The sequence below is a fragment of the Schistocerca gregaria genome, chromosome 1 (assembly GCF_023897955.1).
Source record: "Schistocerca gregaria isolate iqSchGreg1 chromosome 1, iqSchGreg1.2, whole genome shotgun sequence".
Classification (NCBI taxonomy): Eukaryota; Metazoa; Arthropoda; class Insecta; order Orthoptera; family Acrididae; genus Schistocerca; species Schistocerca gregaria.
The window spans coordinates 944,958,026-944,972,520 of NC_064920.1; the positions used below are offsets into that span (position 1 = coordinate 944,958,026).

General features: G+C 42.6%; 1 protein-coding gene and 1 long non-coding RNA gene across 2 annotated transcripts in view; one reads left to right on the forward strand and one right to left on the reverse strand.

Moving 5' to 3' along the window:
- Positions 1 to 14,495, reverse strand: part of LOC126276017 (uncharacterized) — a 950,687-nt gene that overhangs the window by 304,424 nt on the left and 631,768 nt on the right. The window lies entirely within an intron of this gene.
- The window catches only part of LOC126276001 (fibroblast growth factor 8), a 158,150-nt gene that overhangs the window by 138,445 nt on the left and 5,210 nt on the right, over positions 1 to 14,495 (forward strand). The window contains exon 4 of the mRNA XM_049977244.1: positions 13,295 to 13,401. Within this exon, the coding sequence (XP_049833201.1) occupies positions 13,295 to 13,401 (107 nt within the window). The remainder of the gene's footprint in view (positions 1 to 13,294; positions 13,402 to 14,495) is intronic.

Sequence of the window (14,495 nt, forward strand, 5' to 3'; positions counted from 1 at the left end):
CACTGAATTAAAAGACCTGCTTAGTAGCAGGTAGCTCTTTTCGGGCTAATGACCGTACCGTCATCGAAAGCGTTGAGAAGCCCCTTTAGACCCAATAACCGTGGGACACCGATAGCGTTGAGGAGCCTAGCCTGATCCATGATCGGCAAGCAGCCGAGCAAAACGAAGATTGGGGGAGTTAGGTCTTAGGTGACTACTTGGTCAATGGCGGTCGAGAGCACTCAAACTGTGCCCAGGTGATCTCGGGAACCAGGCAAACACTCTCGTACTCGCGAATCTTCCTCAAACCATTCTGGCACAATTTGGAAGCGATGATATGATAACATTGTCTTGGTGAAGTTATAGCTAGCCTGCAGGACCCTGTGTGCAAACAAAAGGGTTCACATGGTCGGGCATGGGTTCATGCTCCGTTTGTTGATGAGAATAGTGACAGGCGTATCAAATGCACCTTTTTTGGATATTTGTGGTAAGTTCCTGTGGGACCGAACTGCTGAGGCTTACACACTATTTAATCTAATTTAACTTACGCTAAGGACAACACACACACACACACACACACACACACTCGATAGAGGATCGACCTCCAACGGGGGGATCCGCGTGAACCGTGGCAAGGCACCTGAGACCACGCGGCTACCTACAGGCTTTGCAATCAGCAAGAGTCGACAGACAGAGATCCCTGCTGTGGTTGATATCCGTGACAGTTGACATTGTGGGCATTGGTTTACCTGTAACTTCGATTGTCGTGGAACACCCGTAGCACTACGACACGTGAAAAGGTCAGTGTCTACACGACGGTGGATATGAAGCGCCCCACGTACAATCTATAATCTGGCTGCTACGAGGAATTCTGCAATCCTGTGTCAAGCCGACGTCCAGTAAACGATCCGACAACATCCCGATCTTGTGGAACACCGTGTTATTTTAATCGCCGTAGCTATAGATGCGATCTCTTTCCATCTCAGCAGTTACTTTTAATTCACTTTCTCAGGGATGACATGAAGCACTACCCTTAACCCGACTGGGCAAGCTTGCTTTCATTCATGGCTCTCCCGTTCTTAACCAATAACGGTTCGTTTCAGCATGGTGGTTAGGGCATTATTCTATCTTATCTTACATCCTCCGCCATTCATTATCTTTGAATTTATAAACTGGATCAGTATACTTGCTGATAAGCACTTTAAAAGAAGCGTTATTTACTGTATTAAGGACTTAGATTAACTTGTGTGTGGGATCCTGACTGGAAGAGACACTGTTTTGCCATAACTTTTTGCCAGGCAATGAGTTTTATAATTCAGTAAACAAGTGAAACATTGTACTAGCAGCGATATACCATCCGGCCGCTCATTCACCTGTGTAGATGATAGACGCTGTCTCCGCCAAACTAGTTTTCCTTTCCGACCAATTTCCTCTCTGTTAAAGAGATTAATCCTATCACAATGGACGCCTGACCGAACCCGTGAACATTATCGTGTTGCCGTAGATGCCACTTACTATCCCACTCCTTTTGCATGTAAGTCAACAACACTTGCTTACTGGAACGAAGTTGCACATTTTTATCATTATATAGCTTCTCTTTTATTCCGTTTTATATTATCTCCAGCGACTTCTCTAAATGTGTTGTCTTTGTTTCGTATTTTTTTCAACAGAGTTTAATTCATGCTTATTACGCCAGTTCCCTGGAACAGTGTCAGTTCATCAAATCTTCCACGCGCAGAATGATTTCTTAAAATCTTATTATGTCAGTTTAAAAAACAACGTTACACTGCCCCAATCCCCCCCCTCCCCTCTCTCTCTCTCTCTCTCTCTCTCTCTCTCTCTCTCTCTCCCATACATGTTGTATATTACACATATGTTACCGAGTGAGGTGGCTCAGCACTGAGACAGCAACCGACGTTGACGATTTCATATTCCAGAGGAGCGTTGTCAAGATACCTTCCGTTCTTCGTAATACCGTTGTTCCCTGCTTTCCCTAATTTAAATCGATTTAAAGACATGGCCAGGATGGAACACATGAAAGGGCACGTCCGATTTCGTTCCTCATTGAGACCTGGTGCTAGTCAAGGGAAGGCAGGATTTGGTTACGATTGTGGACGGGGCTGTAATCAGTTACTATTGGTTGCCTTTGGGTGTTGCAATTTAGCAAATCACCATTAAATACAGATAAAACAGGTAATGTTTTAAAAGCAAGCCATTGTGATCTGGGCAGAAGGCCTTACACGCCAGGAATGGTAATAAATTAAGAAGTGTTTAAAACTCGCTGCAACTTACAAATTACAGGTATTGAAATATTAAAGGCAAGTCGCCACAAACACAGCAGGCGGCATCAGACGCCAGGAATGGCAGTAGATGAGGTTTTAAAGGCTTACAGCGTAAATACAAATACCACATTAGAATTTTAAGGCAAATGACCACAATCACAGCTGAAGACCTTATACACCAGGAATGGCAGTAATATAAAAAAATTGAAACTTGCTATAAAACAGCAAATACAATAGTTAATTTAACAGAAAAGTTAATTAAAAAAAAAACAAGCAACTGATCCAGACGATGCTCCAGGAATCGATCTCAGAGAAGGTTCGGCAACAAATACTTTCGTGAGCGATGAGATAGGCAGCCAAGAGTTACATTCATTTCACAAGATGGTAACTCAGACTAGTGGCATTGTAACGAATGACTAATGATAATCTTGCTGAGTCTACCTGACGTCCGATGAACCAAATGAAACGATGGAAGAATATGCCAAAGCCGGAAACGGCAGCCTGCACTACGTCCAGAATACTGTGTTCTGAGCGCCCGGAACGAGAAAGGAATCACCACCACCAGAGTATAAGAATCACCAACCGGCCTACAATCAAGAAAGCTGTCAAATCTACACGCCTTATCGGACAGCAGCGGCAAGGCGAGGCAATGTACACTGCCGTACACTAACCCCCAGGGCAGGTAACTGGGAGGTTAGCGGCCACCAGGCAAGAAAAAATACCGCTGGTTGAACTTAGCAAATTGTAACAAGTTGAACGCAATAGTAATAAGAAGTCGAGGAAAGCTAAACAGATTGTCTTCCCCAAGCAGTCCACCCGCTGCTCTTCGCCTCGGCGACTTTATGAGCAGCAACACGAACCCAAGTCACTGGACAATCGCGAGATATCACTTGGATTGAAATGCACTCATCTTAAAGCTTGCTGGATCCGGTTTACGGCAGCCTTTCCATCTGGCAGTTCATGCGTGCCACCTGCGGTCCCGGGGTGTTCTCTCACTGCGCGGACCTGGCTTCTCGTCAGTCCCCAACCGAACTCGCACACACTCACACGACGTGGCAAAACAACCACGTCGCACCAAATATAGGGCAACAGGTACTACATACCAATAACCGCCGCTGCTGCCACTAGCGGACAGGCAACGCTTGCGAAACCAAGTGGCGCCAGTAAACACGAGAAGAAGACAAACAATTGCAATCCTGCAAGCCAAACGATACCGTCTGACCTCCGACAGATGGCGGAAACCTACAAACAGCACCAACACGAGCAGTAGCACGGCTTATTCATACATTGCGAAAAAAAAGTTCGAGCATGTTGTCATATTCTCATTGACAGAGAATCAGGAAGTGTTACAAGCATAAGGCACATTCAGTGTTAATTACTACCCACATACTCCATTATTCCATCCGCTGATATAGATGAGAAATGTTTCAAAAGTGGCTCAAGTGGCTCTGAGCACTATGGGACTTAACATCTGAGGTCACCGGCCCCTAGACTTAGAAGTGCTTAAACCTAACTAACCTAAGGACAACACACACACCCACGTCCGAGGCAGGGTTCGAACCTGCGACTGTAGCAGCAGCGCGATTCCGGACTGAAGCGCCTAGAACCGCTCGGCCACAACGGCCGGCAGAAATGTGTCCTTGCATATGATTGTAATCTCTCATTTTCATGGTACCCAAGCGAGAAACACTATAGAGACAGTGGAACTGCACCATAGTCTAAAATTTACCCATCTGGGCTACAGCGAGAGCGCCGTCGCCTTTTTCCCACATATCCTACCATTTCAGGTCCCAGAGTATCTACGTTTAACTTTCGTATGGGCTACATCCCGACAGATAAAAAATTAAACTTCGAATGATCTAAAAACAATATTGGAGACTCAACTGTTACACTATGGCGCCAAAACTTCGCAACAATGCCTTACGTGCCCCTTAACAATAATTCATTGCTTACTGATAAAACGGAAAAACCACACATTATTGGAGAAAAAATGATATGCTATCTGTCAATGAGATTGTGCATTCTGCATTGCTCATGCCACCGTCCGATATTAAGAGATCCCATTAAGCAGTAATACAATAGGGAAACTAATATACCAAATAAATTCGCCGCATATTTTGCGGTTCACGAACAGTAGTTATTTGGAAAAACTTAAGTGATCGCTTTCACTGTTCTCTACATTATGTAAACACAAATACCTAACAAGATCAGATGAATATGCTCAATGATAAAATGTTCCCAAAGGTTGTGATGAAAACGAGGTGGTTTTTAAACGTTAGCAATTGCTTACATAAGTTCGTTAGCAATCAAGGTACAGCTGACTAAAAAGATCTTGTGACCTCGTTACTGACATATAACCTCCTCTTCCCCCATTTTTTAAATAGAGATGATTCATTAAGAGAGAATTCATTGGAAGTTTTGAATGATGTAACGTCTTTTTGACAGATCTGTCACTGAACGTGAGTTCCCAGTGATACAGTAGGCTCCAGAGACCTCTTGTAGAGGAAATTATTTCTTATCGATCCACATCCAAAAGAAACAGTATTCAGTCAGATACTCCTGTGGCTAATCCGGTATTTGTAAGGACGCAGCAATTCTGATTCTGTTCCGTTACATGTCGACTCTAAATAAAATTTGAATAGGGATAACCTCCTTTTCCCGTTTATGATAATAATTAACGCTCCATAGAGTTCTGAAGTCATTAGAGGCAGAGAAAGGAATTTAGGTGACAGGACGAGGATAAGAACGGGGCGCCGCCTGGATGCGAATTAATCACTACGTAATCTTGCACGGTGCTAATAAATTATCATACGTAAGGAATTTATAACACCTGCATGAAAGTCTGAGAGCTCAGTTCTGTAGGTGTAAGAAATTTTCATTGTCAGTGATGAGGACTGATGACCATGGATGTTAAGTCCCATAGTGCTCAGAGACATTTTGTCAGTGATGAGCCTAACCAGTGAAGGCATGAGACACGGTTCATAGTGATGCGCAGTCTGTGTAGACGGGATCGTTAGCAGGTTTGCAGGCTATGTGTGATACGGGATTTTACCTTCTGCGTTCCGCTCACACAGAACAACACAAATACAACTTCACGCTTATCAAACAGTGGTCGTGGTGATTAAAAAAACAGATATACGCTTTACACTGCATAAAAAGGCGGCGGGAGGTAACGATAAACACTATCCATTAGGATCTTCCCAAAGACAGTCAGGAGGATTCCCGTATCCGTCCTTAACGCTAATTTCATCTGTATTGGATTGACTGTCTATCATTACCCTGCACCCTAATGAATAAAGTTAAGTTAATGGCTTTCTTATGCTACGAAACCATTTTAGACACTTTCCTGAAAGCTACCTGAAACTATATATTCTACGAGATTCTACGGAGTTGCTAATTGCTTTTAGCGATGTACACCACACGTCGGGTGAATATTTGCCTCTTAAGTGATAGAAATTTTGCACATTTATTTTATCACTTGCTTTCCTCCCATGCTACCTTCAGGAACAAACTGGAACGGTGGTTCAGCAGACGTAGAATGAAACTTGTGGTCAATCAACATACAATAGTTCAAGTAGTACGCCCGCGGAATAAATAGAATGCATAGGTTGGCAAAATAAAACTGGCCCGGAAAATAAAATGTTTACAAGGCTGACGCGGAAGTGACCCTAGTTAATGAACAGAACTGCCCATCACAGAAAATGCTGGAAACAGTTATTTCGATGCTGCTGTGACGTGCCTGCGCATGCACATCTCCTACATGATCTGTCGGAGTACTTCATTGTGTGAGTGAGTAAGAAGAGCAGACGTGTGCATTGACAAGTTGAATACTACACAAAATGGTGTTCGTGTTAAAACAACACGTGTTAATTGTCGAAATGTGTGTGGAGAAGTTTGTGCAAGGGCTTCAGGCTTGGAGTGTTTCGGCAAAACCTCTAACAAAGTGTGCAACGCAAAACTTAAGAGGGAAAATGATGTGAAGCGGGCTGCGTAGTGAGTAAAAACCATAACTGACCGAAAAGAGTTTGAACACCAGAAAACACTGCTCGACTGAAGAAAGGCCTTGACCAATGACAGGTAAATTTTAAAGCTGTTTATATGTGTAAGTGGGAATTAAGAAATCGTCTTGCAGAAACATTTTCGAAAAGGATCTGCATCTGTATCCTTATAAATTTATGCCTGTGGTTTCTAAAGGAAGTAGAATGGATCCCCAGTTTTTCCATTCTTCAGACGTAAGCGTAAGTGGATTCACAGAACATAGCACCATTAAGTATTCAGAAAGTACCCATCAGTACTTTGAAGACCCGTCCCATAATCTCAGGATTGGAGTTTAGTACCTAATGTCTGATGACCGCATAGTAACACGTACTTCTCGCCAACTTTTAATGAATGACTGGACGGATATTTCCAGCAAGAGGAGAGCAACATCGCTTGACAACCTTGGCATGATTGCAAGAGGTGTTCTGTGAGGAGAGGACAATCGGCAGAGGTAGTGCCGTCTCCTGTCCACCTCGATTGCCTGACCTCTCTCCCTATGATTTCTGCCTTTGGGTCAAATTGAAAGGTCACAGAAGAACATTGAAAACGCTATGGGTACTATGCTTGTTTTATAGTTTGATGAATCGAACACAGCCCAGCGTCGACGTCGACGGTGGGTATTTCCAGCCCCTGTTGTGATGTCAATTAACAAGGGTGAATCCCACGTCAGTCCTATCTTAAATATTTTTATGACCTGTTTTCTTTTACGCGCTCTGTATGAAGCATCTGAGATCTGTACAACCCTCATTTTGTCACGTCTTACTTCGCAAATGGGCGCTAAAAGAAGCAACGCCGGTTTTTACGTATGTCTACGAAGTCGTCCTTTTGCCCATCAGCGCCAAAGGCCCAAGTTGTCCCGGCCGGTCACCTAACGAGCACCGCGATACCACAACAACTTTAAGCACTCGCCACCAGCTATTAGGTAACCGTAAATATATCGGGACTTATCTCTCTTTCTCCTCCGTGAAAATAAATCCCGAAGGAAGATGTAATAAATGACATTACCGCCGCGCAGGACCTCTCTCTAGCTAACCGACGTTGTACGGGATGAGTCGGCATCGTAAATCGCATATTTAACGGTCCCGATGTCGGTTCAAGTTATTCGAATAACTAAATTTAGGATGCGGCATCGTCGGGAACGCGCTCTGTTTATAATCCTACAACAACGTGTCTTTTGGTAATCGTATACGGAACAGAATAATTGATTACCACTTGAATACCAACAACAGCGTAGCTTAGCTGCTTCCTAGCTACGTGCCCCCAAGCAGCAACCTTTGCGTGAGAAACGCAGGTCGCTCGTAATGTGCTCTCTACGTCCTCATGCTCCTCTGAGTGTACGTACACTGCCTAGTATTTTTCAAACCTCATTAACCCATGTAATTCACACCCTCCGTTGTTAGCTTCCTTGTACCGGCGGTGACTTTGATACTTTTTTACCGTTTCCATGTCTGTTCACTAACGTCAGTGATATGTCGCACAATGATGCGTTATCATTTGATACTAACCTACTATCGCAAATTGAAAACATGCAGAAAGGCGAAAATAAGTCGTTTTCAGTTTACAAAATGTATTATTTCAACTGGAATAGATTTCCTCGAAGAAACTAGAGATGTTCTGCCGATGAAGTGTCCGAAATAACGTTGTCTGAAATAGAAAGCTCAAGTCGCATAATTTTGAGGCAGTCGTTAATAAAAGAAGACACAATTACCTCAAAAAATAGTAGCTATGATGGTAATTACAGGTTTTAAATTTTTTGTATTTTCTGTATTCAATTACTGATATTGCATGTATTGCCTAGTCGCGGAAGTTAAGCTTTTGTCTGTACTATGTCCTTGGTATATTTAAAAGTACGCACGTCTGATTTTGAAAGGGGAGTAGCTTTGGTACAAGTACGGAAGACCATAAAGCGAAACGAACGAAATATTTATAAGTTAATTTAATGCATTAGTTATAACAGACGTACTGTTTACCATACTGTTCGCCATGAATATGCTCAAGCGTCCATTATGGGGTATACTCAGCTGTCTCGGCAGCAGTAATGGGGCCTATGAAACGTGGTCTTTTTGTGTGTCATAAGTGGGGAATGAAAGGTAAATGGGTACCTGATTGTCGTTCAAGATCATGGTTGCTATGAACGGCGGATGCTTTCGATAGTGTCATCAAAGTACCAGGCACATTTTGGTTGCTAATTCCAACAAGCTAATATCTTAGCACATTCAGGACTCCTATTCGTCAATTAATATGTATCGTTCCATTTCTGACCTGTCGCCTTGTGGACGTATATTAAATACAATCGCTCGGTAGCCATCCCACCAGTCAGCACAGCTGACAGCAATAAGCTACTGAATGGAACCGAAGAGCCGCGCGGTTTGGGGCGCCATGTCACGGACTGCGCGGCCCCTCCCGCCGGAGATTCGAGTCCCCCCTCGGCCATGGGTTTGTGTTGTCCTTAGCATAAGTTAGTTTAAGTTATTTCAGTAGTGTGTAAGTCCTGCGACCGATGACCTCAGCTGTTTGGCCCCTTAGGAATTTACACACATTTGAACTTTTTGAAGAGAAGAGGCCTGACAACCAACAGGCTAATACCTTAGCACTTTAAGCACTCCTGTTCGTCGATTAGTATGTATCGCTCCATTTCTGAAACGTCACCATGTGGCCTATATAAATACAGTCGCTCGGCAGCTATCCCACCAGTCAGCACAGCTGACGCCAGCAAGCTACTGATTGGAACCGAAGAAGACTGATATTCAAACACCCTACGTGTCTGACTTAGTTCCTCAATACATGGAATTCCTATTAAACAGAAACAGTTTCAGCTACTCGTGTGTCTGTTTCTAGTGTTCTAGTTGTTGGGGCAGTAGTGCTGATAGCTGGAGATAGTCCGAGGGATATCTGATTAGTTCTCACTTTGGCCGATAGTAATTTTGACAGCCGAGTTGATAACTGATGAGGCATCCCATGCACTAAGCTAATGATTAGTGATTTCCGAAATTGCAACTAAGAGAGTTGGGGTTGGATGCAATATATCTAACTCATCAGTAATGGGATTGAAAACAACGTAGTATCCTGATAAAGAATGCAACTGGTCATGGAATGGTCATCATGAGTCACAGAAAGCGTTGGGAAACCAGCCTGATCCATGCTCTCTTCATCGGCGCCGAAAGTAAAAGATATGATCGACCCTGCGCCCAAGCAACGCACTTCTTCCTCTAGAACTGCGCTCAGGTGATTTGGGAGGTCACACAAGTATAATCATGTACATCGAGCGTTTCTCAAACCGTTCTAATGCTATTGGGAAGTGCTAGAGTTGCACAGCGTCTTGAAGGAGGTACTCGCAGTCCACGAGCTGCGGTACGGCAACAATTCCTCTAGAACTGCGCTCAGGTGATTTGGGAGGTCACACAAGTATAATCATGTACATCGAGCGTTTCTCAAACCGTTCTAATGCTATTGGGAAGTGCTAGAGTTGCACAGCGTCTTGAAGGAGGTACTCGCAGTCTACGAGCTGCGGTACGGCAACAAACGATGCTTACGACCGTGCATAAGCGTCCTGAATTAGTACCTGCCGAAAGGTGGTGGCAGACGTACCAGGGCCAATTACATCCCATGTAAACATTCTCGACGCTTGAATACCTTCGCCATCTGTGTGAGCAGTATCATGTAAAGGATTACCTACTTGGTTTTCGACCTATGGTGTCCACCATTGCGATTCAATTCTCCAAGCATCCTATTTCAATGCTTTGAGCATCGAATAGCATTATTCCTGCCCCAGACCTGTTGTTTATCCCCTGTGAAGTGTAGTGAGAGGTTAAATGTCGGTGGAGTTTCTATCCAGTAGCGAAGAGATTATTCTGTATTGTACAGCTGCTCAGCGACTGATATCCGTCATTTAAATGGTAAGTGGCCTACTGCACTGTGGTCCGTCTATTCTAGGTTACAGTAAACAAAAGTCGATCGATAGTCTTGTCATCACACGACTTAGATGCCTATGACAGTTTATTATGGTGGAGGCAGTTTTTGCAGTTTCTGCGAGGCAATTATTGCATTTGCTGCGGTGGCTGTTTTCCGCGAATCAAGATTCTTGCGGTACACTGTTGACACTGTGCCACGTGACAAGCTTAAAGGCTGTAAGACGTCAGTGATGGACTACCTGATCTGTAGGGCACCCAAGGTATGACTTCATTCTGATAGAAACGTCTTCCCCATCGTGTACTTGGCTCGCATCACGACGGGCTGAGGCATCCCAGTGACGTGAGATTAACATTTCCTTTCGCTGTAGCGACAGGAACTATTCATCGCTACAGCCACCTCTATTTCGTTTATTCATGAGTGTGATGAGTGGACTACTTGCTGAGAAACGCCTAGTCTGAGCTCTTAGCCCGAACTGCTTACATTTAAACAATAATATAATAATGACTAGAGACAAACAGCTGTAACCTTGCCTTATTTTACATGTTAATCTCAGCCATATTATTCTCTTACCAAGTTTCTTATAGCACTGTTCGGTGTAAGAGATTCCACATAACTGGAGACACACTAATGTTACTTGCAGCGACTGAAATAATTTCAATAATGTTTGGTAATTCTTCTCGTGACGGAGATAGAGGGGGAGAGGGGTTTCTTTGCTATGAAGTCAACAATCTTAAACAGTAATATAAAATAAAATCACCATTTTATGCAAGACACCTTTTTTTGTAACAAAACGCGGAACTTCTCATCCCATATTTATAGCAAGCACGGACACAACAAAAAGAACTGCACCACAAGCTGATTACACCATTTCGTGTTTAAATGCTCGGAAATTTGTGGTCTGCAAGTCGCTGAACACTCGTATACAGAATTTACGTTTACATGAACATTACAGTTCAGCCAAAAATATAATATTGCATGTCATCAATTTTATACCAAGTTTCAATTGACTCCGATAACATAAAATGAACTAAACATTGCTTATAATTGTTGAACTACAGGCACACTTGTATACATGTAAACATAACAATAGTAACTCTAAAAAATGAAGGGGACCTGTGACGATTTTCCGTCAATGGTTGCAGGTTCAAAAAATTTGAGCCGCTGGTGTAATGTGTACACAGTGATTATAGTTTCACGTGAATAAGAAATTGCGAAGAATGGAGAATTAAATAAATGATACGGTTCAGCTTTCCACTGACAGCTATATCTGGTCAAGGATGCGCATGTACTTGTTGTACGAATCACCTAGCATAAGCCAGAAATAAATTAAACGAACAACAAAAAAATTACATCGTACTTGTTTTTTCCGTACCTTAACGATCATGCTATCTCACTCGGTGAACCACCTAGCACTAACCTGAAGTAATTTAAATAAATTACAAGAAATGTAAATCATCCTCGCTCTTGTTATAATTATCTTAATGATTATGTTACGTTATTCGATATGAAAAGCCGGAAAGACCACCAGTTTTTATTTCTCTCTCTCAAGGTATGCTCATCATCAGTTTAAGGCAAAGGTGGCTTTAAGTCATGTTCCAGTTGGAGTTTCAGAACATGGTATCAGAAGAACAGTATACGCCCTGATGACAAGCGCCTCAATGCACGACTATGAGCTATCAGAGAAGCTAATAGGTGTACTTATCTCTACCTTGAGGCTCAGTTTTAACACATAATCTTCGAACCATATCGTCAGAACTCCACGTTTTCCTCAAGCGTAGTTCATAAATCAATTCTCCCCATGGCTGACAGCTTGAGACAAGCAGCGTCACTCGGCAGCAACACTGCAGCGAATACAAATAAATTACGGAATCGAGTGGATGTAGTATACCGGTAATCATCACTACTTCATGACGACACTGAATCATAACGGCGTACTGGAACTGTAAATTCAGATATTAATTTTTTTAGAAAAATAGTTATTGTTATGTTTGTTTACTGCTGTTCTTGTAAGCTGCGTACGTCGGGTATTCAGATTTTTTTCTTTGGCGGAAATAATACCTCTATCCGATTGTCGTGATTCAGTTTTCCTGTGTTTTTTCCTTATTGGGCACAGGCGAAAAACGAAAAGTTCAACCGCTCCAGTATTGAAACACCGTCTCTGAATACTGACATGGATAATTTTCACGCACTGTGAATGTACAGGAGGAGGAAGAGGAGGAAAATTCACATCTCCATCGTGATACAGCTTTCCTGCAGGTTCCCTAAAAACATGTTTGTATCGTCATGTCCTTTCATTTGTTAGCTTTCTGTATTGAATACTCAGTAGTAGTTTCATAGTGACGTTACCGAATGGAAAAAAAGCAATAACAGTATAAAGCAGAATATGTTTTCACTGTTCTCTGAGGAAACGTAGACGAAAGAGTTGCCAGTGTCGAACGAACGACCCTGTCTCGTCCTGTTTGGCTCTCCGTGAAGTCGATAAAGGAGTGTTGGGGGGAATGTCTCAGGCTACCTGATGCGATGGAGTGGGTTCCACTTAGAAACTGCCTCCTCTGATATCCTCCTCGCTCGCTTGTCAGCTAAAGTATCATATTTTAAACGCGTAATTTTCGTTCTAGCGCCTAATCATGTCTCTTCCTCTCCATTTAAAATGTCGGAATCCTCAAGAAGGGCGTTTTCTCCTTGTTTGGCAACACACACTGTAAAGGAGACTCTGTTTTAGCCAATTTTACTAGAGGAGTACCAGGTTAGAACGCTGCACTGCGCTATTAACAGATTAATGATAAGACTGCAGATAAACGTCGATTTAGGAATGCAAGAGATAAAATAAGTGATCAGGTATTGTTGACATGCAAGAAGTTACCTTTCTAGGATGCAACCTTCTTGGTGTTAAAACTCTTGTTTCTCTGTACAAGGTTAAGACACTATACGAAGCCAAATTTGTTTGTGAATTCAAATTGCTACTGATTACAAAACATTTTTAAATGATATTTCAAGTCTAAACCTTGTATATGAAACTGTAAAAATTCAGTTATATTACATGAGATTAAGGCTTATAATTTTTATTTGTTTCTCTGTTTCAGAAAACCTGAGTATCAGCTCACTGAACCTGGACATTGCTTTGAAGATATACGGTGAAGCGTCAGGAATGTACCTCTGTTTCAATAAGAAGTGGAAACTGGTTGGAAAGGTGGGTACATGTACTTAAATGGAACTTCATAAAAAGAAAGTTCTATTAACAGAATGCAAGTGGATTCCATTACTAGTTTCTTTGGTAGCTGTTATGCAGTACACTTTTCAACAAAACGTGTTAACTGATGCTCCTGCGAATGGATGCAAAATCGTCAGAATTACGGTGTTACTTACCATTCCAAACCCATTAAAACAGTGATAATTTACCATGGTCTCCTACAGTCTATCCCTCACGGTTATTGCCACTTTGCCACTTTGGTGCAATTTATTACACGATAGTCAAATAGGGGAGAGTGTTGTACATTGAGAGATTTTTTAGACCTTCGCCGCCTATAACCAGCTCTTTAATGGAAGCTGAGTATGTTCTTTAGTTTTTCGCTTTTTGAGTTCGGGAGTCTTTTTTCTGTAATTACGAAAAGCATTCCAAGTACGGTTTTCCAAATGTGAGAAAATACTACAAGGTTGGACTATATGGGCTGCTTATGGCGGTCTGTAATGCACAGTCCTTCATGTGATCCTAAAATCGGTTACTACGTTGAAACACGGACGGTACATTTTACTGAAGGAACACCACTATCCCCTACGGTCTGACTAGTTTCATGCGGCAAGCCACGAATACGTCTCCTGCGCCAGTCTCTTCATTTCAGAGCTGCACTTGCACTAAGCGTCCTCACTTATTTGCTGAATGTCTTCCAAACTCTGTTTTGCCCTGCTGTTTTTATCCTCTACAGTTCCCTCTGGTACCATGAAGGTTATTCGCTGCTGCCTATCATCCCGTTTTTTCTTCTTGTCAGTGTTTTCCATGTATTCCTTTCTTCGACGATTCTGCGAAGGACCACCTCATTTCTCATAGTTCCGTCTAATTTTCAGCTTCCTCATATAGCAGCATATCTCACACGTTTCGATTCTCTTATCGTCCCGTTTTCCCACTTTCCATGATTCACTATCATGCAATGATTTCCTCCAAACGTATATTCTAGTAATTTCATTCTCAAATTAAAGCCTATCTTCGACACCAGCGGATTTCTCTTGGCCTGAAATGGCCTTTTCGCATGTGTTAGTCTGCTTTTTATGCCCTCCTTGTTTTGTCCG